Consider the following 22,964-nt stretch of genomic DNA (forward strand, 5'->3'; position numbering starts at 1 on the left):
AATATCCACATTTATTAATTTTTTTCTGAGCTGATTCCCAGAATGAAGTTTCACTAGTTCCAAAAAAAATCAACAAGCTATACCCAGTACTAACACATCGTCTTTGAGTATTAAATAAGAAATTCACTTACTTGTCAAAGCTAACTTGAGCTAATGCAGCAGTAAAAGCTCCATCATTAACCACTTGGGCTAATCTAGCCCATGCCTCTGCAGCTGCACATCTCAAGAGGGGGTTGGGACTTTCTAGGGCTCCCATCACCAATGCTAGGGCAGGTTTTCTCATTTCTTCTGAACCCAAGTTTCCCTTGGAGCCAGCTAAGTACTGAAATATGTAAAGAAAAATCCAAACTTAAAACTGTAGCAAATTTTCTTTTGCTTTAAAAAAAAAAATATTTTAGAGAAAGAGTGTGAGAGCAAGTGCAAGTGGGGTGAGGGGCAAAGGGAGAAGTGGAGAGAGAGAGAGAGAACCTCAAGAAGACTCCCCACTGAGTGCAGAGACTAATGCAGGGCTTGATCTCATGAGTCTGAGATCATGACCTAGGCAAAATCAAGAGTCAGACAATTAACAGACTGAGCCACTCAGGTGCCACTGTAGTAAATTTTCAAATCCAGTTTGGAATGCATATTCTAGTCAATCAAATACATTCATATTTGGATTACTACTTAAACACACACACACACACACACACACACACACACACACGAATAAACACTGAACACCCAAACATAATTTGATTTTTCACAGAAAAGTTCTTTAGAATTTTAAACCTCTAGGCAAACAGTGTGGTAGTTGTTACTATACTATATACACGTTCAGAAGAACATTAATAAGAATTTCCATAAAATAACCAATGAAGTGTATTAAATTTTAGTTAGAGAGAATAAACCATAAATGTAACAATAAGCAAGATTTGGTCCCTAGGCCACAGACCGCCAATCTCTGGTATAGGATATTGGGCTGAGTAGGTTAATGCATGGTCCTAAGCCAAGACTTTAGGTTTAATTTCTAACAAGTTTTACATGGAGAAAAAGTAAAAGAGGTATTACAAATCCTGAAACATTTTCATTAAGAGATTGAGAAAAAAGGGAAGAATAAGAAGGGCACCAGTTCTTTAAAAACACCTTACTCCAACCTACTTAATTGGCCATACATTTAAAAAAAAAAAAATTATGCAAATACCTGAATTTTAAAAATACAGAATTACCTTCAAGAAACTAGAGAGTGAAGAAACAACATGTAACTGAACTACTTGTTGACGAGCTCCTTTTGTGTGCTTTATACTGTCCAAAAGCTGTTCCAGTATAGAAAGCCTAAAATAAGAAACGAGATTTAAAAGCAAATAGTAAGATAGAGAATTTGTCAATAAAGATAAAGTAACCCAAAGGGCATTACTGAGTATCTACAGCTAATTTGTTTTGTTGCATTATTTTGTGGGAACTGCTAAAATGAGATAAACTGCTGAACATAGTAAAACATTTTAGGAAAAGAAAATATTAAAAATAAAAAAGTAGTTTGATTATGTGTCCTTCTGACAGTGGGTGAGAGGCACTATTTGTGGGGAAAAAAACCCACACAGAAGTAATCACTTAATAAATATTTACCTGGACAAATTCTACCTTAGTAGCTATTTTCTTTCTTTCTTTCTTCTTTTTTTTTTTCTTTTCTTTTCTTTCTCTTTCTTTCTTTCTTTCTTTCTTTCTTTCTTTCTTTCTTTCTTTCTTCTTTCCTCTCTTTCCTTTCTCTCTCTCTCTTTCTTTCTTTCCTCCCTCCCTCCCTCCCTCTTAAAGATTTTATTTATTTGTTTGACAGAGAGAGAACACAAGCAGGGGGAGTTGCAGGCAGAGAGGGAGAAGGAGAAGCAGGCTCCTCACGGAGCAGGGAGCCTGATGTGGGCTCGATTCCAGGACCTTAGGATCATGAGCTGAGCTGAAGGCAGATGCTTAACTGATTGAGCCACTTAGGCGTTCCACACTGTATACTTTGTTAAAATACTTTTTCCTTCCCAACATTATTCCCATCTTATTAACTATGATACTGAAATAATTTTAAATGGCTAATAGTGTAATATAGTTTGGCGATATAATACTTCATTTAACCCACTTCCTAGTTTGAAACATTTAAGCCACTTCTAATTATTATTATACACATGATAAGTATATTATACATAATTTTTTTTTCAGTTTTCAAGACCATTTTTAAGGCATTTTAAGAACATGTTTGTGTCCAAACTGCCTGCAGAGACTATGTAGGGTAAACATGACAACAAAGAGAAATTAAGGATAACCATATGGTCAGGCTCACAGGTTTAAAAACCTAAAATGTCATTATTAACTCATATCCTAATCATCTGTTATCTGTGGAACAATGTCATGTTGAAAATACTAAAAATATATAAGGTTATAGCTTGAGAATTTTGTTATATTGTAATTGAATTTGACCTATACCAGACCTGCCAGAGCCCCCTATTTTTTCTCCACTCTTTATCCCTAAATGCTGACAGAGATCTCCACAAAATATTCTAAATCTTCTGGAAGATGGAGATGACTTGTTTTTAGTAATACTAAATTGGTATGCTTAAGTAGTATTGATAATACAATTGTTAGTTTGGAATGATATTAGATACTGAAACAAAGTTTTGGGTCTACAGAAATTAGAAATATATACTTAACTGAATAAACAGTAAGACATAACATCTGAAAACGTTGATTTGCTATATGCAAATCTACCCTAGCTACAAGTCAGAATCACCTAAGGAGTCTTTAAAAATTTCCATACCCAATATATACATATACCATACTATTATATCAGAATCTACATTTTAAAAAAGTTGTCTAAGTGACTGTAATGTATTCTCAAGGGAAGAACAATCTTCAGGTGAACTAAGTAATTCATTCTTTGCCCTTAGGTACAAAATGTTTCAAAGTAAGCACAAACAACACATGCACAAGACCAATCATAGTTCTTTTCTGTATAAAATTATCTTGACATTCTAGAACTTTAAACATTTTAATGTTTTAAAATTCCCAATGCAGTTTTCTGACTTTTGGAATCCTTTAGTCAACATAGAGAAAACCAAATGATTTATTTTATTTATTTATTTTTAATTTTTATTTATTTATTTATGATAGTCAGAGAGAGAGAGAGAGAGGCAGAGACACAGGCAGAGGGAGAAGCAGGCTCCATGCACCGGGAGCCCGATGTGGGATTTGATCCCGGGTCTCCAGGATCGCGCCCTGGGCCAAAGGCAGGCGCTAAACTGCTGCGCCACCCAGGGATCCCAAAACCAAGTGATTTAAAGACAATTTAATATCTAAGGGCATAAACAAAATATGAAAAACCTATTTCTAATCTTAGGGCAATCTCATGTCATAAAAGTTTCTTTTAAGCTGCTTTAAACACAAAGCTAACCACAATGACAACAAAATGCTTTGAAATATTTAGCTGCTGTTGTTAAATATTGAAATTTCAGTTAAAACATTTTTTTCTCTAGAAATGTAAATACACAGCCAAAAGAAAAAGGGTCTGCCATTTTAAACAAGTATCATACCTGGGATAACAGGAAATTAGAAACTTAACTTTCCTATTTATGTAGTTTCTCTCCTCTGGTCTTCTAATGACACCCAATGGAAACTGCTGATAGCTGCTTATGATCCACTTTCTGTATCTGGGATCCTGCCAGATCAATTCCTTTAAAAATCTCCAAAGTACTGCCTGCTATTTTTATTCAGTTAGAATGCAAACATAGTATGCTTTGCTTTTACGTCTCAACATTTTTTTAATAAAAACTCTCCTCCCTTAAATATATATTCATTCTATATGCTACTTTAGTCCAAGTGAGGTTAAAAAAACTTAGTTTATTTTAAAGTTAATTAAATTTTAGAGAGGAGTAAAAAATCATTTTCCTAAATAAAACCTCTAAGAGAGTAATAAAATCAATTTTTAAAAAGGAAAAGCTTGTAAAAAGAATCTTCTTTTATTTTCACTTTTTGTCTTAGACCTATTAAAAAGAGTTAGTGGAGCCATTAAGAATATGCTTAATTTAGGGGCGTTTGGGTGGCTCAGTCGGTTAGCATCTGCCTTTGACTCAGGTCATGATTCCAGGGTCCTGGGACTGAGCACCAGGTGGGGTTCCCTGCTCAGCAAGGAGTCTGCTTCTCCCTCTCTTTCTGCCTGCTGCTCCCCGTGCTTATGTTTTCTTTCTCTCTCTCTGTCATATAAATAAATAAAATCTTAAAAAAAAAAAACATATATATATATAAAGAATACGCTTAACTTAAATCCTTCCCCCTCAAGGAAACCCCTGTTTCATTACTGTAGTTACTGCTGTATTAATCCAAATTTATTATTTTAAATTATATGCTCTATAAAATGTTCTAGTTCACTCTCATTTTATCTTTTTTTTTTCCTTAAAGATTTATTTATATGAGAGAGGATACTCAAGCATAAGCAGGGGGAGGGTAAGGGGAGAGGGAGAATCTTAAGCAGATTCCCTGTTGAGCATTAGCTCAAACTCATGACCCATGAGATCATGACTTGAGCTGAAACCAACAGTCGGACACTCAACCGAATCAGCCATTCAAGAGCCCCTCTATCAATTCTCCTTTGAATATTCCAGACTACTATGGTTCTCTCATCTTTTAGTGCTATAGCATTCATTTATAAATTTAGTCATATATTATCCTAAATAGATTATAACCATAACTTTTAGTTACAATATACACAGGGAGCTAGAGGCTACAAATAAATTTGGGAAAAACATCATCTTTTAAAATTTAAACTCTGAAAAGACATTTCAGCATGTGTGTGTGTGTCTTATGATACTAAGCAAATACTGCCATCATTTAAAATAATATAACATGAGGCTATTTAAATCAACACAAAGTCAACATAAGGTTTAATCACTTTTCTATCCACTTAAAAAGTAAACTATCCAAAGACATGCTTCAAAACTGTGTTGCTGAAGTGTGCCTGGTTGGCATAGTCGGTAGAGCATGCACTCTTGATCTGGGGGTCATGAGTTCAAGCCCCATATTGGTCCTACAGCTTACTTTAAAAAAGAAAGCAAACAAAACCCCCCAAAAATGTGTGGCTGACAAGATTAAAAAAATTTTGTGAGTCTTCATCAAAAGAGCCCAAGGTAAATTCTCTATCTAATTGATATTGTCTGGAAGACTTAACTAGATAAAATGATATAAAAGCAATGATCTAAATACATGTTATTATTTTTGATTTAGCATGCCAGAGGCAGTCAGGAAGGAAGGGAGAGTGGAGGGAATGTAGGGGGAAGTGGAGAGAGACAGAGAAGGGAGGAATGGAGAGAATATGAATAAATGAGAACAGTTACTAATTTGTGAATTGTTAAACAGCATAGGCTATGGGAGAAATTCATGTTGCATTTAGTATCTCACATAAAAACAATTTCCTGAATACTAGATGAGTAGTGTTTTTTGTCTCCAAGAAAGTATTACCTCAGTTATCAATTATGAAACTGTCACTCACAATAAGAAGCCATTATTAACCCTTGATATTTCAAAACTGAAGCTTAAGGATGCCTGGGTGGCTCAGTGGTTGAGTGTCTGCCTTAGGCACAGGGCGTGATCCTAGAGTCCCAGGATCAAGTCTCTGTCTCTCTCTCTGTGTCTCTCATGAATAAATAAAATCTTTTAAAAAACAAAACTGAAGTTTACTTTGAGTGGAGTGAAATCTACCAAACTGAAGACTAATCAATTTTTTTAAATTTTTATTTATTTATTCATGAGAGACACAGAGAGAGAGAGGCAGAGACATAGGCCGACGGAGAAGCAGGCTCCATGCAGGGAGCCCAACGGGGGACTCAATCCCCCCCTGAGCCAAAGGCAGATGCCAAACTGCTGAGCCACCCAGGCATCCCGAAGACTAATCAATTTTAATCTAATTTTTGAAATCCACCAAACTAAAGATCTTTAAAGGCTCCACAAAGCTTTGATGGTAAGAAAACTCCTGAGACCTAATCTAAGCAGAAAACCAGGGTACTTCTTTGTAACAACAGCTCATAAATCAAAATTCTTGATACCACTGATTTTTTTATTTGTATTTTCAGCTAGATGATAAGGTAATTGTGGATAAAGTATTATATCCACAACAGAGTCTAGCAGTTTTCAGTTTAATCACCAAATTTAATTGATGACTTAATTACTTATTAAATATTAGCCAGGTGAATAATTAAACAAGACCCTTTATCTCACCTAAAACCTGTCATCTATAACTCCTTTAAGGACTTTTTATGAGAGACAGAAGCACTCGCAGCACCAGTGGAGACGGGGAGGGGAGAGAATCTCAAGCAGACTCTGTGCTGAGTGCAGAGCCTGATGCAGGGCTCAGTCTAATGACCTTGAGATAACAACCTGAGAAACCAAGAGTCAGATGCTTAACTCACTATGCCACTCAGTCACCCCACTAATAAGAACTTCTGACATTTTTCTTATGCAACAGTTTTCTATCATGCATTCACTGAACCAATCCCATCCTTAAATATTGTATTTCAGGATAAGTGAACTACTAAAGATGGTTTACCTTTGAGCTTCTCCCACATGAGCACATATAACTCCAAAGAGCTTGACTGCAGAGCTAATAACTGAAAGTACTGGAGACAGGGGTTTAGGCACTGAATCTCCCTCTACATCTTTCTCATAAATAGAATAAGGGTCATACTCCAAACTTCCACAAGCAATACCATTACCAAGCAGGAGCTAAAACAAACAAAAAAATACATATATATAAAGTATTAAAATGACTGTTTACAGAATGAGTCAACCCATGAGTTATTGAAAAATGACTATACCAAAAAAAAAAAAAAAAAAGACTATACCTGTTCTTCAATAAATCTATGATCAGTTTCTTGTAGCAAAGGACTTAATATCACAAGATCATCCTGATGACAGAGGGGTGGAAGTAAAAATGCAGATGCTGCCACCTGTATATCAGAGGCAGTCAAGTCAGCAGCCAGCTCTTTGAGGATAGCACAGAAGTTTTCTGTTGAGTTACAGAAAATAGCAATTAGCAATTAGTAAAAGCAGTTAACTGTCTAGAATACAGGGTTAAAGAAAACCCAGGCAGACTTTTAATCTACACATCAACTAACTTTATTACAGTCAAATATTATATATCTCATCCTTGAAAAATACACTACAAACAAATGGTTCAACTGGTGCTACTGGTCACAAGACTAGGAACAGATACCGAAAAGACATCTCAAAGTACATGTGTATATACCTTATGATACTGAATAAATACTACCAGCATTTTAAATAAAATGACATGAAGGACAAAAACAATAAAAAAGATGAATACAAAAGCAGATAAATTATATTTGTTTTAAAAACCCATTGCCTAATAATAATTTATAAACATTCAGCATGTTTTTTTATTATGGAAAATTTCAAACATATACACAAGTAGACATAATAGTATTATCATACCCTAACTCCCCACCACCTCAGCATATGATTGAGTGTCATATATCTTGACCAGCTGGATAAATTTTGTTTCACTCTACCTCCATCCACCATCTCACCACCTCCCATATTATTCTGAAGTAAACCCTAGAAGGCAGAAAATTTTCATCTACAAATATTTCCTTGTTGTATTACTGAAAGCTAAGGACATTTTACACATTTCTATTATAATATGTTTTAAAAAACACTAAACATCAAATACCTTATTCAGTGTTCAAATTTTCAATTCTTGTAAATGTGTTTTTGTTTGCTTTTATTTGAATCAAGATCTAAGTCTACATTTTGTAACTAGTTGATGTATCTTAAGTCTCATTCAATCTACAGTTCTTCCCTCTACTTTTCCCTGTGTAATTTATTTGAAAAAATGAGATTATTTGCTCTGTAGAAGTTTCTACAATCTTAATTTTTATGAATTTATGCCCTAGTGCAGTTTAATTTTTCTATTGTCTATATATTTTTTGTAAATAAATAACATGGAAACTGGATCCAGAGAGGATCCATTTTATTTGTGTTTCAGGGGCTAACCTAGTTCATAGACAGCACTGCAATCTTCTATAAGACATGGAGGGGCCAGCGCAGGGCACCCGGAAGGCTCAGTTGGTTAACTGACCAACTCTTGTTTTCAGCTCAGGTCATGATCTCAGGATTGGGAGACTGAGCCCAGTCTTGGGCTCAGAGTTGGGCTAGGTATAGAGCCTGCTTTAAGATTCTCTCTCTCCCTCCTGCTACCCCTCCTCCAACTCTTTAAAAACAAAAACAAGGCATGAAGCAGCTTATGGTTGTTCTCTTATATATACACATTTTCAAAAACTGGTTCATTATCACATTGACCTAATTGCCATTTCAAAGATATTTACCACTAAGTGTGGAAATTGTTTCTCTATTTCTCATTCATTTTATTTTTTTTTAAAGATTTTTATTTTAGAGGGAGAGGGAGAGAGTGTAAGGCAGGGGGTGGGGAGAGAGAATCACCAACAAACTCTCCACTTAGCATGGAGCCTTATGTGGGGCTCAATCCAACCACCCTGAGATCATGACCTAAGTCAAAATCAAGAGCTGGGCACTCAATCAACTGAGCTACCCAGACATCCCTTATTTTATTAAGATTTAAAATCTTTTAAGTAATCTCAATGCACAATGTGGAACTCAGTCTTAGAATTCTGAGATCAAGAGTCACATGCTTCAAGGACTGAGCCAGTCAGGTGCCCCTCTCTCTATTTCTCACTTAAAGTGACTGCTCATAAAAATCCTTGAACAAAGTACACTTAAGAATGATTCCTTTTAAAATGCAAATAGGTTGGGGCAGCCTGGGTGGCTCAGTGGTTTAGCACCACCTCTTCGGTTTAGCACCACCTCTTCGTCCCAGGGCGTGATCCTGGAGACTGGGAATCGAGTCCCGTGTTGGGCTCCCTGCATGGAGCTTGCTTCTCCCTCTGCCTGTGTCTCTGCCTCTCTCTCTCTCTGTGTCTCTCAAGAATAAATAAATAAAATCTTAAAAAAAAAAAAAGCAAATATGTGCTTTTTTCCATTTTTTATTTTTATTTATTTATTTAAAATTTTTTTTTTATTTTTTTGAGAGAGAGAGCACAAGAAGCAGGGGGAGTTGGACAAGCAGTCTCCACACCAAGCTTAGAGTCATATGAGGGGCCTGATCCCACCATCTCCAAATCATGACCCAAACCAAAATCAGGAGTCAGATGTTTAACAGACTGAGGCACCGAAGCACCCCTGCAAATATGTTTTTGTAGAAGTACATCATTGACCTTCTATTGCTAATGAGGAACAACTTCCAGTGTGGAGAATATTAAAACACTAGCCCATAACAAAACTAAAACAGGAAATAAAAACTAAGAACCCAATTTTTATTCCACAAATTTTGGGAAACTAAGTCACTCATGAAAATATTCTGCATCTGAAAAAACAAACAAACAAAAAAATTCTGCATCTGCAGGATGACCACAAAGTCATTTAAGTTATTAAATACGTCGTATGCAACAAAGCAATTTTTTACTGTCTTGTAAACTTACTTTTTGACAAACCACTGTACCAAGCAGTATCATCAGAACTTTAATTTCCGTTTTGTTAACCATATTTTTGAGTTAGTGAGATGTATAACTTTAACGACCTATTTCCTTTTGTGTTAAAAGATTTAGAAATTACTATACATTATTATTGTATGATGAACCATTATTTTAAATTTCAACTGATATTTTAATGGTAAAGTTCTTACTGTTACGCTCCATATACATAAATCTATTATATAGACTACCATTTGAAAAAAATCCTTAAGGAAAAAAAATCCTTAATTTTATTTCTATAGTTTTAAAAATGAAAAAAGATAGCCAAGATATGGCAAATTATTTTTGGTTGAAACATGAAACTATTAATACCTCCATATTTTCTTTTTCTAAAACTAATTTCTTCTTTAATCATATTAAAAAATAGATATCCTTGAAGAAGATAAAGAGGGTAAAGGTAAACATAGATTCTGTTTCTCAAGAAGTTTATAATAATTCCTAACTTTGTCTCCCAGTGAATATTCTGGAACTGATTTAAAATCTATATATTCATGGGATGCCTGGGTGGCTCAGTGGTTGAGCATCTGCCTTCAGCTCGGCGCATGATCCCAGGGTCCTGGGATTGAGTCCCACATCAGGTTCCCTGGAGGGAGCCTGCTTCTCCCCCTGCCTATGTCTCTGCTTCTCTTTCTGTGTCTCTCATGAAGAATTAAATAAAGTCCTTAAAAAAAAATTCATACACGTGTATATTCATTATTCCTTTAGGACTTCTGACTGTATTCTCAATTCTGAGAAAAAAATACAAAACTTTGTTTTTTTCTTTAAATCTTTTAAGGGCAGATTTATATTATCATTTATTAGAAGATATATATTTTAGGTTGACATTCTGGTATTCTTAGATGTTTAATGAAGACTTTAAAAGAAATTAATTTTTTTATCTGTAGTTTGAAAATAAACTCCAAAATATGGTAAAAATGATATAAATGTCTAAAGGGAATTGTTTTTGCCAGAACCAGACAGCTACCTGAGGTATGGAACACAGAAATTATCTCAAGAGCTTTTATATCTAGCAGGTAGCTCTTATATACTAAGAGACAGTATACAAGGAGACAGACCTATCACTAAGTCTTGACTGTTCGTTAAATCTCTTCTAGGTTACTTATAAATAGGTATGTAGCATAGCATGAAGCAGATCTATAATCTTGATTCCACTATTTACAGCACATAGTTTCTAAGTTGGTTTATATAACTTCTCTATACCTTATCTGTCAAATAAGGAAAATATAACCAGATTACTGTATTGTCCTAAGATAAATGAGATGATAATATACACAATTTCTACCACAGTACCTCTCATACAGAAATGGTTCTTTTGATACAATTCCTGAGAAATGACAATTTCCCATTTTTTACAGTTCTTCTTCTTATCCTAAATGATTACTTTACATCAAATATTTTGATAGGCACATTTGTGAACCAGGAAGAAAGGCAGTGGGAACAATACTACTCACATTATAATAAAGGCCACAGGTTAATATTCTGAATTAATATAGTATATATTATATTGCACTTATCTGCAGAATAGGATAAGAAGCCAATAAATGTGTTTTTACAAGAAGTAGTTTTGAAGTAATTATCAACTTAATATGGCTGGCTAAAAACTATTAAGATTAAAAAAAATCAAGTTCCCAATGGAGTCCATTTATAACTTTCATCTCCTAAAACAAGCATTTTGAGCAATTCAACAGTAGCAATGTATTTTCTTTTTTTTTTTTTTTTTTTTTTTAGCAATGTATTTTCTTAAAACTGTGTTTTAAATTTACAATAAAGTTTTTAGAACTAATTTTAAAACAGGGGCAAGTTTATATTACCAGTCATAGTATACCATTAATCTAAGGTCATATCTAAACCCAATAAAGGCAAAACCTATACTCTAAACTTATTTTTTTTATTTTATTTTTTTACTCTAAACTTATAAAATCAATTATACCTTGGTAGTTCAGTATTAAACTTCTGTCTGGGCACAGTGAAGAATACAATAGTGGAAGAGAATGTGTACAGTAGATAATCACTGTAGAAGGAAGCTAGGGGTCAATATCTAATAGGCCTACATTATATATTCTGTACCAAACCCTAGAGTAGAATCAAGACCAATCTTTGTGACTTATTTTCTTCCACAGGGTGGAACTAGGGACTTTTATTCCCCAGAGGAGAAAGTTAAAAAGTAGGTTTTTAAAAAAATTTACTTTCCTTACTATATAATGGTGAACACAATGGTTGAGATTGAACTCACTATACCTCCTAGAAAAAAGGTACTAAATAAACACCATACCATTCATTTGGGTATTACTTTCCAGCCAAACAGTAAAACATTTTGGTTTAAAGCACATACCTTCATAGGTTTCAGGAGGTAATAAAATCAGTAATTCATAAAGCCTTTGTCTATAAACTACTGATGGCATTTTCAAAGTGCTTCCGTATGTTTTTAGTACTGAAGAAAGCCTTAATATAAAAGAAAAAGTATAAGTACATAAGATATATAACATACAAATACAAAATAGATTGACATATAAATATAAAAGTTATACATATTATTAGTAAACAATAGTGCTCTTTTTATGTTTTTTCTTTTTTCTTTTTACCTTTTTAAAAAAATAATGTAATGATAAGTTATAAGAGGTATTATAAGTGTCACACATGGAAATTATTCAACTACGTTTTCTATCACACTTCGTACAACAGAACTATTTAATTCAGCTTTAGATCTCTAAGGCCATCAGTACTTTGTCTAAAAACAAACTCTTACCAAATTCCACAATTTACAGGGATCCCTGGGTGGCGCAGCGGTTTGGCGCCTGCCTTTGGCCCAGGGCGTGATCCTGGAGACCCGGGATCGAATCCCACATCAGGCTCCCGGTGCATGGAGCCTGCTTCTCCCTCTGCCTGTGTCTCTGCCTCTCTCTCTCTCTGTGACTATCATAATAAATAAATAAATAAATAAAATAAAATAAAATTCCACAATTTACAAATTGGCATTTGTAAAAAATGGAAGAAAAGGAAATCCTTATGTAGAAAAGGAATCATATGGAAAAAAACAAACAGGAAACATAAATATGCAGGTAAAAAATCCAAGTTTTTCTTTGAAACTTGATCTGGAATGCCATCACCAAAAAGGAAAAAAAGAGCGTCAAAACATGCAAAGATCATGAAACAAATTCTCTTTTAATAAAGCATAAGTCAAGCCAATGATTCCCTAAAAGTTTCAATCACAAAATCTCTTATCTCCTTCACTTTCATGTACTTTTTAATTTTCTGTTCATTACCACTACTGGTATGAAGGCATCATTTTACTGATGCTCACTCGTCTAACAAATATTTATTAAAGGATTACTACTGCTCTTTGAAGGTTCCATGTTACCAGTTGGAGTATGGTCTCCATCTTTTTAGCAATACAGAAATATAACGGAATTACTTTCAGTGTGTCAGGAATAAATCCACTAAATTATCATAGCATGAAGTTTCCAGGTACTTTAAGAAAGTCTGGTAATGTTTATTCATTTGTATTTTCTGGGAAATTAATACTTGCTCTTTCTGGTTTCTAGAAGAAATTAGTTAATTTTTGAGTTGTCACTGTATTTTTTTCCTTTTTTTTTTTTGGTTTGGTCACTATATTTTTATTTTTTAATTTATTTAGATTTTATTTATTCATGAGAGACAGAGAGAGAGAGAGAGAGAGAGAGAGAGGCAGAGACACAGGCAGAGGGAGAAGCAGGCTCCATGCCGGGAGCCCGACACGAGACTCGATCCTGGGATTCCAGGATCGCGCCCTGGGCCAAAGGCAGATGCCAAACCACTGAGCCACCCAGGGATCCCTGAAGAAAGATTTTTTAAACCAAACACAGAAAATACTAAACAAAAAATACAGGACTGATAAATCTGATATTAAGTTAAGAATTCCTGTTAATTCAAAAAACTATTTTACCTAAAAATAAGTAAAGACATGCACGAATAGGGAATTCTTAGAAGGGGAAATATTGAGGAATAATAAATATATAAAATGTCAAATAATCAAGAATCAGTATATAAATTAAAATCATGATGAGATATCAATTTATACCTACTGGATGGGCTAGGAATGATGTCTAATTGTTAGTGAAGAAGGATCAAAGGGTAGTCACATAAAGTATTGACAAAAATGGGGATCCCTGGGTGGCTCAGCAGTTTAGCGCCTGCCTTTGGCCCAGGGCACCATCCTGGAGTCCCAGGATCGAGTCCTATATCGGGCTCCCGGCATGGAGCCTGCTTCTCCCTCCTCCTGTGTCTCTGCCTCTCTCTCTCTCTCTCTCTATCATAAGTAAATAAATAAATAAATCTTTTAAAAAAAAGTATTGACAAAAAAAGTATTGACAAAAATATACTAGAATTTTGGAAAATATATATTTAGATATTTCACTGACATAAGTTGCTATATACACACCCAATTAAATATTATATAGCAACCAAAATCAATGAACAAACTTACAGATAGTTAACAAACAATGATGGGTAAAAAAAAGTAAGTCTCAGAAATAATACACCATTTGCCTGATCAAAACCAAGCAAAACTAAACAATGCGCTGTTTAGGGAAACATACACGTGAGGAGCTTTTTAAAAACGCAAGAGAATGACAACTATAAAATTCAGAAGAGTCATCACCTATAAGTGGAAAGAATGATATGTGAAAGGAACTCACAGATAACTTAAATACTATTGTTAATGTTCTAGTTAAGAGTAGCTAAATCTGGCCCAATGCCTATTTTTGTAAATCAAGTTTTACTGGAACATAGTGACATTCACTTATTTATAAATTATCTATGACTGCTTTTGAGCTACCAGAGTTGAGTAGATGCAACAGACTGTATGGCCTACAAAGCCTACAATATTCACAATCTAGCCCTTTACAGCAAACAGTGGCTAACCCCTGCTCTAGTTGTGTTGGATTCACAGGTGTTCATTTTATTATTATGTTTATAAGCCATATGTTAGATTTATTTTTTGGTAATACACTAAATTTTATATCATTAAATACTTTTTAAAAACTATACATTATATTAACTTGGAAATTACAAGTGCTCATGACATATATTGTATTTTCTCTATGTTTTCTTATCATAAAAGTCAAATTTGTGAAAAATAAAAACAACAAAAAATTTAAATTGTTAACAAGCATCTGGTTCTTATGAACACAGAATAGCACTAACAAACCAATAAAATGCATACCTGAAAAGGTTAAGAGGTTTAATATTTAATCTCTTGGTTAAATCTGACTATTTGGAAGATACAATATCCACCAAGTAACTTTCCTCCCCTTTTAATATGTATTTTTCTTCCAAGTTCCTAGCCTAAAAAAAAAATTGTGTAACTAAATGTTTGCCTTCCACTGCAAAAGAAAAATCATTCACCAATCATAGAAACTTGGCCTAATATTATTAATGTATTAAACAGATACTACATATTCAGAGGATAACTGATTACTATTAAACATTTTTAAAAATCTAAGTAGACATCCTTACTGAGTTAGCAAATCCACAGCACAAGGAAGTGGTGGAAGAAGACGTTGAATTACTTCCTCAGTAAGAAGGTCACCACAGTGGGAAACAAAACTCTTGACAGCTGAAAAACAGAACAGACTTACTCAGCAGAATGTAATGAGCCATGAGAAAAAGCAATCAATTATGGTACAGCATTTGAATTTTTATTAGAGGAATAAAGAAATGTGCTAAAAAAAAAAAAAAAATTCCTGAAACTCTAGCATGAAAAGGAAGCTAGTGTCTTTTACCTCTAGTTAAGCTAAAAAAAGTTTCTAGAATCACTAAAAGAGAACAACCAAGTTAACAAAATGTTATTTTTCTGAAGTTTTACTCAACTTCTGAGCTCACAAGTAGAATAATAAATTAGCTTAGAACCTCAAGATTGCCAATTCTATACTAATTCTGCAGAACTATGGTAACAGTTTAGCCAGCATTGTTAGTTTCTTATAGATGCTACCTGAAATACATACATTTTCATAGGAGTTATTTCATATATAGAATAAAATGAATATTTTAAAGTTAGACTGAGTTTCAAGATTAATTTCAAAATTGTTTTACTTTTTTTAAGAGTAAAAATGCCATGAATAAACAAATAAAACCAAAATCAATGTTTCCATGTCTTTCCAGAAATACTACCTTCCTTAGTTCAATATTCATGGTAGATACTATTTTTTAATGGTTCATATACCATAGAAGGGTATAACTTTCATATAAAAAAACTAAATGGGAACCATATTTAATCAATGCTAATTAAATCTAAACCTAGTATTTCTAAAAAGAGGAATGAATGCCTACTAAAGACAAAGCAATCTTGACAGTTCTAACTAGATTACATCCAAGAAAATGTGCATTATCCTACAGATCCAAATTCTAAAATTCCTTTTATCACATATCTGCTATAATCACTAATTATGTTCAATTACAAAAATCACCATAAGTAGATATTTTCACCATTAAAGATATAAATATGGGGAAAGTTAAAGAATGGGAAAAAGCCAAAGTGAAGAGAGAAAAAAGACTAAACTTTACCTACCACAGAGCGCACCAGCTCGTCCTTCCAAGGTTACCTGCCAGGTAAATGAATCTCCTCGGCTCTTTTCTGTTTCTAGATCTTTAGGAGACACTGGAAAGACACACTTCCACAATAGCAGAAGTCGAGCAAGGTGATGACTGACAACTGCAGGACCTATAATTTATTCAACTTGTTACTTAAAAAGAACCCAAAATGTTACTCTTTAAAACTCAATAAACAGAAACTTCCCTCTTAAACATTTTAATCCACTATTCCAATTTGGCATTTTTTTTACCTTCTGTTTTTAATAAATGTACCACTACTGAATGAACTGTTATCTGAAGGCACTGTGGAGTACGCAGAGGAAAAATAAGGAACTAACAGTAAAGAGTTCTAGGGTCGGCTCTTCCACTAGGGCTGTGACCTGGAGATTCAGTTTCTCTTATCTATAAAATGAAGCTAGCACCACTTGCATTGTCTCCAAGGGTTTGTCAGGGCCAAAGGAAAGAGCATACTTTAGAGTACTCTGAAAAACTATACCGTATCATGTAAATCCAAGGCACCACTGTTTTTGGTGACAAATAACATTGTATACTGGAAGTAATGCTAACTTTTGATTGCAACTTTTTCCAGGAAAAAAATCAGATGTGATATATCTGATTGGAATTTTTTTTAAGACTTCAGGTCAGTAACATTTATGAACTAATGGATCATGAATCCACAAACCTGGTAAAGGCAATGTACAAGGATAGATAGCATTTTATTTGATAGCACTATCAGTTAAGAAAAAAGAAAAACGGGCAGCCCCGGTGGCGCAGCGGTTTGGTGCCGCCTGCGACCTGGGGTGTGATCCTGGAGACCTGGGATCAAGTCCCACATCGGGCTCCCTGCATGGAGCCTGCTTCTCCCTCTGCCTGTGTCTCTGCCTCTTTCTCTGTGTCTCTCATGAATAAATAAAATCTTAAAAAAAAAAAAAGAAAAAAGAAAAACTAGAAAGTGTAAAAAACTCACAGCTTTTCTCCCAAAAACTTGTAACTTCTTTACAAGTCTGGGTTATTTTAAAATCCTCCTGTAAGTACTCTTTACTTCTAATTCCCATGTTGTGCTAACTGTATGGTTTTCTTCCGCAGTAAGACAGTATAGCATAGAACTAACTGCACTGGCCTCTGGAAGAAGACCACCTAGGTTAAAACTCTGGTCCACCCACTTACTAGCTGTGTAAACTTGGGTAAGTTACCTAACCTTTTTGTGCCTTAATTTCCTCATCTATAAATGGAGACAATAATTGCATTTACCTCTTTAGATCCTTTCTGGGGTTTATGAGAGTTTATATATCAGTGTTTGACATGCAATTATCATTCAAAATTTGCCCTACGTACAAGAAGATGAGCTAATGGCAAAATGAAAGGGCAATTGCAAACAAATCTTTTTTTATGCATGTAATTTATAGTAGATTAAAATAGAATTAATTTCTCCATTTTTCTTCTGGCGTACTTTTTAGAAAGAGGTCATATGCTAACGCCTATAGTGTTAATTCAACATAAAGGCAATTCAACACTCTTTCGCTCACTACTTCCTACTTCCTTTGATGAAGTAATACCAAAAGAAAACCCCAGGGGCGCCTCAATGGCTCAGACGGTTGAGCATCAGATTCTTGGTTTCAGCTCAGGTCATGATTTTAGGGTGGTGGGATTAAACCCTACATTTGGCTCTGCGCTCTACAGTCTGTTTGAAGGTTCTCTCCTCCTGCTGCTTCTCCAACTCACACATGTGCTTGAGCTCTCTGTCTCTCAAATGGACAAATATTTTAATAAACCCCTAGAATTGTAATAAAATAAGGAAATCAGAATAAGGCCATTAAGAGTAACTCACCGAAAAATAATAAAAAAAGAGTAACTCACTGTTGGGTGCCTGGGTGCCTCCACTGGTTAAGTGTCTACCTTTGGTTCAGGTCATGATCCCAAGGTCCTGGGATCAAGTCCCATATCAGGCTCCCATATCGGGCTCCCTGCTCAGCAGGGAGTCTGCTTCTTCCTCTATCCCTCCCCAATGCTCATGTTCTCTTTCTCAAATAAATAAGCAAAATCTTAAAAAATAAAAAAAAAAAAAGTGACTCTAAGGCTTGTGTGTGTGTGCATGTGTGCATTTACACACACATTCATATATATTGGGCTGTCAGAGGAAATTCTTAAAGAAAAATTTTGTCAGATAAAAATGTGTAGAGTCACTGAATATCCATGGTTAAGTTTCATAAATAACTGCCATTAAACCCTTAAGATATTTCACTAATTTAATAGTAAACAGTGTAGTAATTCTTTCCTACAAAGGTATCAAGGGAATGTCATTTCAGAGACATATATGAACTAACAAGTATAAATGAGTGTATAATAATTACAAAGTTAAAACACAAACACAAGAGTAAGTTTATTCACACCAAGAACAATATACCTATCAGAAACCACACACATTATGAGCCATCCACAGACATGTAAGACAGGTAGATATCTATAGGTAAATTAAAGTTGTCTCAGGTGGTATTGGATAAAGTACAAAGTGTGGCATAAAAACATTAAAAAATATTGCAGCTCACATCTGAGGAATGGATTTGAGTCTGCATTAGTTCAGAATAGTGAATATATTTAAAATGATGGAAACTGCAAATAGTAAAGGAAATGCTGAAAATGCAAAAAAGGTGTTAAAACTGTAAGGCAAAAACTAATGAGGCACTTGGACTGTCACCTACATATCATTTCCCAAAAAAAGAATCAGGACTCCTCAGAAAATGTCTTGTTACAAGTCTGGGGCAGAAAATGTAAAAGCTGGGACATCTTATGATGTCAAAAATTAACAGGTTATTAAAGAATACTAGGTTCATGTTAAAAGGATACATGAACCAGCATGAAGGGGCTTCCACTTATGAGACAACTTGAGGATCAAAAGGAATAATGACTGGTGGACTGAAACACATGAATGTGTAAAAATCTATGAGTTCACAATGATACTTAAGAGCAAAAATCTCAAATGAGGCTCTTTGAAAGTTGCTAGGTTACTAGCAACATATTCTAAAATTTGATAATAAAGGGAAATAATAATGCACAAGACAAGAAAATAAAGCCCAAGAAAACAAAGTAATTGGAAAACATTAATTTTTAAAAAAGGATTCTATTTAAGTAAATATTCCAGAGAGAGAGAGAGAGCAAGAGGGGGAAAAAGCAGAGGGAGAGGGATTAGCAGACTCCACACTGAGCACAGAGCCAACACATTGCTAAATCTTAGGACCCTGGATCATGACCTGAGTCAAACCAAGATTGTCAGATGCTTAACTGAATGAGCCACCCACCCACCCCAAAACATTAAAGTTTTAATCCTTTTTTGTACGTTAATTAGGAATATACAATAAAATGGAGTACTAATCTTTTTTTTTTTTTTTAAGATTTTTATTTATTTGAGAGGGAGAGAGAGAGAGCACGTGCATGGGGGGAAGGGGAAAGGTAGAGGGGAAAGGGAGAAGACTCCCCAGTGAGTAGAGAGCCTGATGCAGGACTTGATCCCAGGACCCTGAGATCATGACCTGAGCCAAATTCAGATGCTTAACCCACTGAGGCACCCAAGTGCCCCCAATCTCTTTCTTTAAAAGAGAAGGGATCTCCTGTAGCCTTCTTCCGATAGAATTACTTTGTTCTGAAAAATTTCATTATTTGAATACTGCATTTATTAAGTAGTTTATGTTCTCCTATAATTAAGCAATATCATCAATATGACAGACATGAAACATCCAGCCAAAAGCAACTAAAGGCTTGGCCACATTATTCCCAACACTTCGTGAAACGATGACCTAGGTCAGGGTACAAATTTTTTATAAAGGGTTAGACAATAAACATTTTTGGCTTTGAAAGCCATTCGGTCTCTTGCAATGACTTAGGTCAGCTATTGTAGTCCTTAAAGGCCACAGACAATATATAAATGAGTGATAACGGTTGTGTTCTAATAAAACTTTATGCACACTGAAAACTGACTTTCATATATTTCTCACGTATCACAAAACATTCTTCTTTTAAGCCACTAAAAATATAAAAACTCTTCTTAGCTCACAGCCTGTACAAAACAGTTGGTAAGCCAAATTTGGCCTGTAAGCTGAACCTTGATATAGTCCAATAAATCTCTTTAATCATCTCAAGAACATTATTTAAAGTAGTTCTTCATTTAGGATTGTTTGTTTTAATTTAAGCTCCTTTTAGATCAAATTACTTCAGAGGTATCAAAATGATTTATTGGTTAAATCCAACCAGTTTTATACCTTGGCAATAAAGGTTATGATTATAAAAGAGAGATTTAAAATAGAAATTTAATAAAGTAATAAAATTGAGTTTCAAAGTTATAGGACATAAATATAATAGTCATGACCATAATACAATTACTGATTTTTTTTTTTTTTAATTTATTTATGACAGTCACACAGAGAGAGAGAGAGAGAGAGAGAGAGGCAGAGACACAGGCAGAGGGAGAAGCAGGCTCCATGAACCGGGAGCCCGACGTGGGATTCGATCCCGGGTCTCCAGGATCGCACCCTGGGCCAAAGGCAGGCGCCAAACCGCTGCGCCACCCAGGGATCCCCACAATTACTGATTTTTAATCAATATAATTTAATAAGCCCTATCCTCTTCAACTACCTTATCGGCATTACCAATTCTCAAAGCAATCAGAGAATTGGATTCATAAGCTATGATATATTCTCCTACCCACCCTTACATTGTGGAAATTTTTTTCTTCTGAAGATGAATGTGAATGATTTTTAGAAGAGTCAAGTCATTCAGAGTTAAGCCAGAAAGGTGATCAAATTGGCTTATCCTACTTAAGGCTCATAAATTAGTTTTGGAAAGAATTCCAAATAAGGAGATCTGAAGACATGTTGAATAAATTAAGTACATGGCTTCCTAAGGTGACTGTTAGAAGAAAAATGTATGGATACTTAAATTCTGGTACAAATTAAAAATCAGTTTCCTCAAATCATACATTACAATATTTTACATTCAGAAAACACAAAATACTTCATAGTCATGTAAATCTTCTACAAGACTGTTGTTACCTAATGTCATCAGAGCAGCAATCAACAACCAACCAGCTTGTGTGCGCTGAGCTGAAAGACGACTGTTTTGTACAGCTGAACACAGTAAATCTTCTGCTAAAGTCATAATAATCTGCGTATGAAAAAATTAAGTAAAAGGAAGCATATCAATTTATAGGTTACTGGATAAAAGACGTCAGTTAATCTCTTGAAAAATTATCTCTTACATATAACAAATATAAGTGATAAAAGACTGTCATTCATGTAGACCACACCATTGGACAACATCATAGAGAAAACTATTTAAAAAAGGTTAAGTTTCAAGGTTAAATACTGGCATTTTAGGTTGTACACAGCAACCTGTAATTCTTTGTAGAGCATAAATGGATGACATTGTACAATTGTTCAAGTCAAGGTGCACAGAATTTGAATTTACTTTTAGTTTTAAGCAATTATCTTAAGTCTGTAAGTACCAGAAAAGGCTTCCTTACAGGAATCTCCCTTTTTAAAAATTTGCATACCATTTTGATTCCTGAGTAGCTGATAATCTTTCCAGAGGCAGTATACTATAGAAATTAAAGTACTTAGAATAATCTCACACTAAGGTGAGTTTCACAGTAGAGTGGGATTCATAAAAATGTTATATTTTAAAAGTCTGTGGGGCAGCCCGGGTGGCTCAGCAGTTTAGCACCGCCTTTAGCCCAGGGCCTGATCCTGGAGTCCCAGGATCGGGTCCTGCATCAGGCTCCCTGCATGGAGCCTGCTTCTCCCTCTGCCTGTGTCTCTGCCTCTCTCTCTCTCTCTCAATCTCTGTGTCTCTTGTGGATAAAATTTAAAAAAAAATCTCAAAAGTCTGTGAAATAGGCAAAAGAGGAAGAACCAGATTATCTCATACATTGTGAATAATGCATGCTTATTATTATAGAGTATAGAGGCCAAGAGGCATCTGTCTGAGAAAACATCTCTGTTACCAAATATCTCTAGAAAAGCAGCAAATATTAATAGCAGGCATATAAATTTTCTAAGAAGAAGGCTAGTGTATTTTTTTTTTAAGATTTTATTTATTTATTCTTGAGAGACACACACAGAGAGAGAGGGACACAGAGGGAGAAACAGGCTCCATGCAGGGAGCCCGATGTGGGACTGGATCCCGGATCCCCAGGATCACGCCCTAGGCTGAACACGGCACTAAACCGCGGAGCCACCGGGGCTGCCCAAGGCTAGCGTATTTTAAAACAACTAACCAACTTACTGCTGCTAACTTAGGACTACTTGAAGCCAACAGAATCAATGGAAAACACTCAGTAAAAGCAAGGATAAAATAAGCCAATCTTTTCTGCGTAACTAGTAAGATCTGAATTACTTAATTAAATTTAATTAAGTACATGTAATGGCAATTCTTTGCTTAGAAATATATGACATAATATGTTAGTTGTCAGTCACCTTACTCAAGTGACATTGGCAATACTCAACAGTTTTACAACTTCTGAAGCAATGGTACGTTCTTTCGCAAAGGCTAAACAGCAGATACGCTATAATACTAACAATGACATGACAGTGAGAAAGCAAGGAATGGTGATTTATTTCTTAAAAAGTACTTATAAGTGTGTAAGGCCCAGGTTACAAAGGCTTTCACTGTCAAAAACAACATTCTCTGATAACTCACAATTCCTACTTATACAATCCACTGGTGCCACTTTTTTCTTTTTTTTGGATGTACATATTATCCCCTCTGGCCAGTGGGAGCCCCTTAAATTACCTTCTGTATCCTTTTAAATGAAGACACTAGTCTTTGATGACTTTC

General features: G+C 34.8%; 1 protein-coding gene across 12 annotated transcripts in view; it reads right to left on the reverse strand.

The window, feature by feature from the left end:
• Positions 1-22,964, reverse strand: part of HEATR5A (HEAT repeat containing 5A) — a 112,156-nt gene that overhangs the window by 53,997 nt on the left and 35,195 nt on the right. For all 12 annotated transcript variants that reach the window (XR_013385950.1, XM_077908944.1, XM_077908950.1 and 9 more), the window contains 8 exons: positions 21,182-21,293; positions 16,117-16,269; positions 15,066-15,165; positions 11,905-12,014; positions 6,849-7,012; positions 6,554-6,729; positions 1,206-1,311; positions 132-322 (listed from right to left, as the gene is read on the reverse strand). Coding sequence is in view for 11 of the 12 variants with exons in the window: in XM_077908944.1 (XP_077765070.1) it covers positions 132-322; positions 1,206-1,311; positions 6,554-6,729; positions 6,849-7,012; positions 11,905-12,014; positions 15,066-15,165; positions 16,117-16,269; positions 21,182-21,293 (1,112 nt within the window). In the remaining variant the exon portion in view is untranslated. The remainder of the gene's footprint in view (positions 1-131; positions 323-1,205; positions 1,312-6,553; positions 6,730-6,848; positions 7,013-11,904; positions 12,015-15,065; positions 15,166-16,116; positions 16,270-21,181; positions 21,294-22,964) is intronic.

The sequence above is a fragment of the Canis aureus genome, chromosome 9 (assembly GCF_053574225.1).
Source record: "Canis aureus isolate CA01 chromosome 9, VMU_Caureus_v.1.0, whole genome shotgun sequence".
NCBI classification, from domain to species: Eukaryota; Metazoa; Chordata; class Mammalia; order Carnivora; family Canidae; genus Canis; species Canis aureus.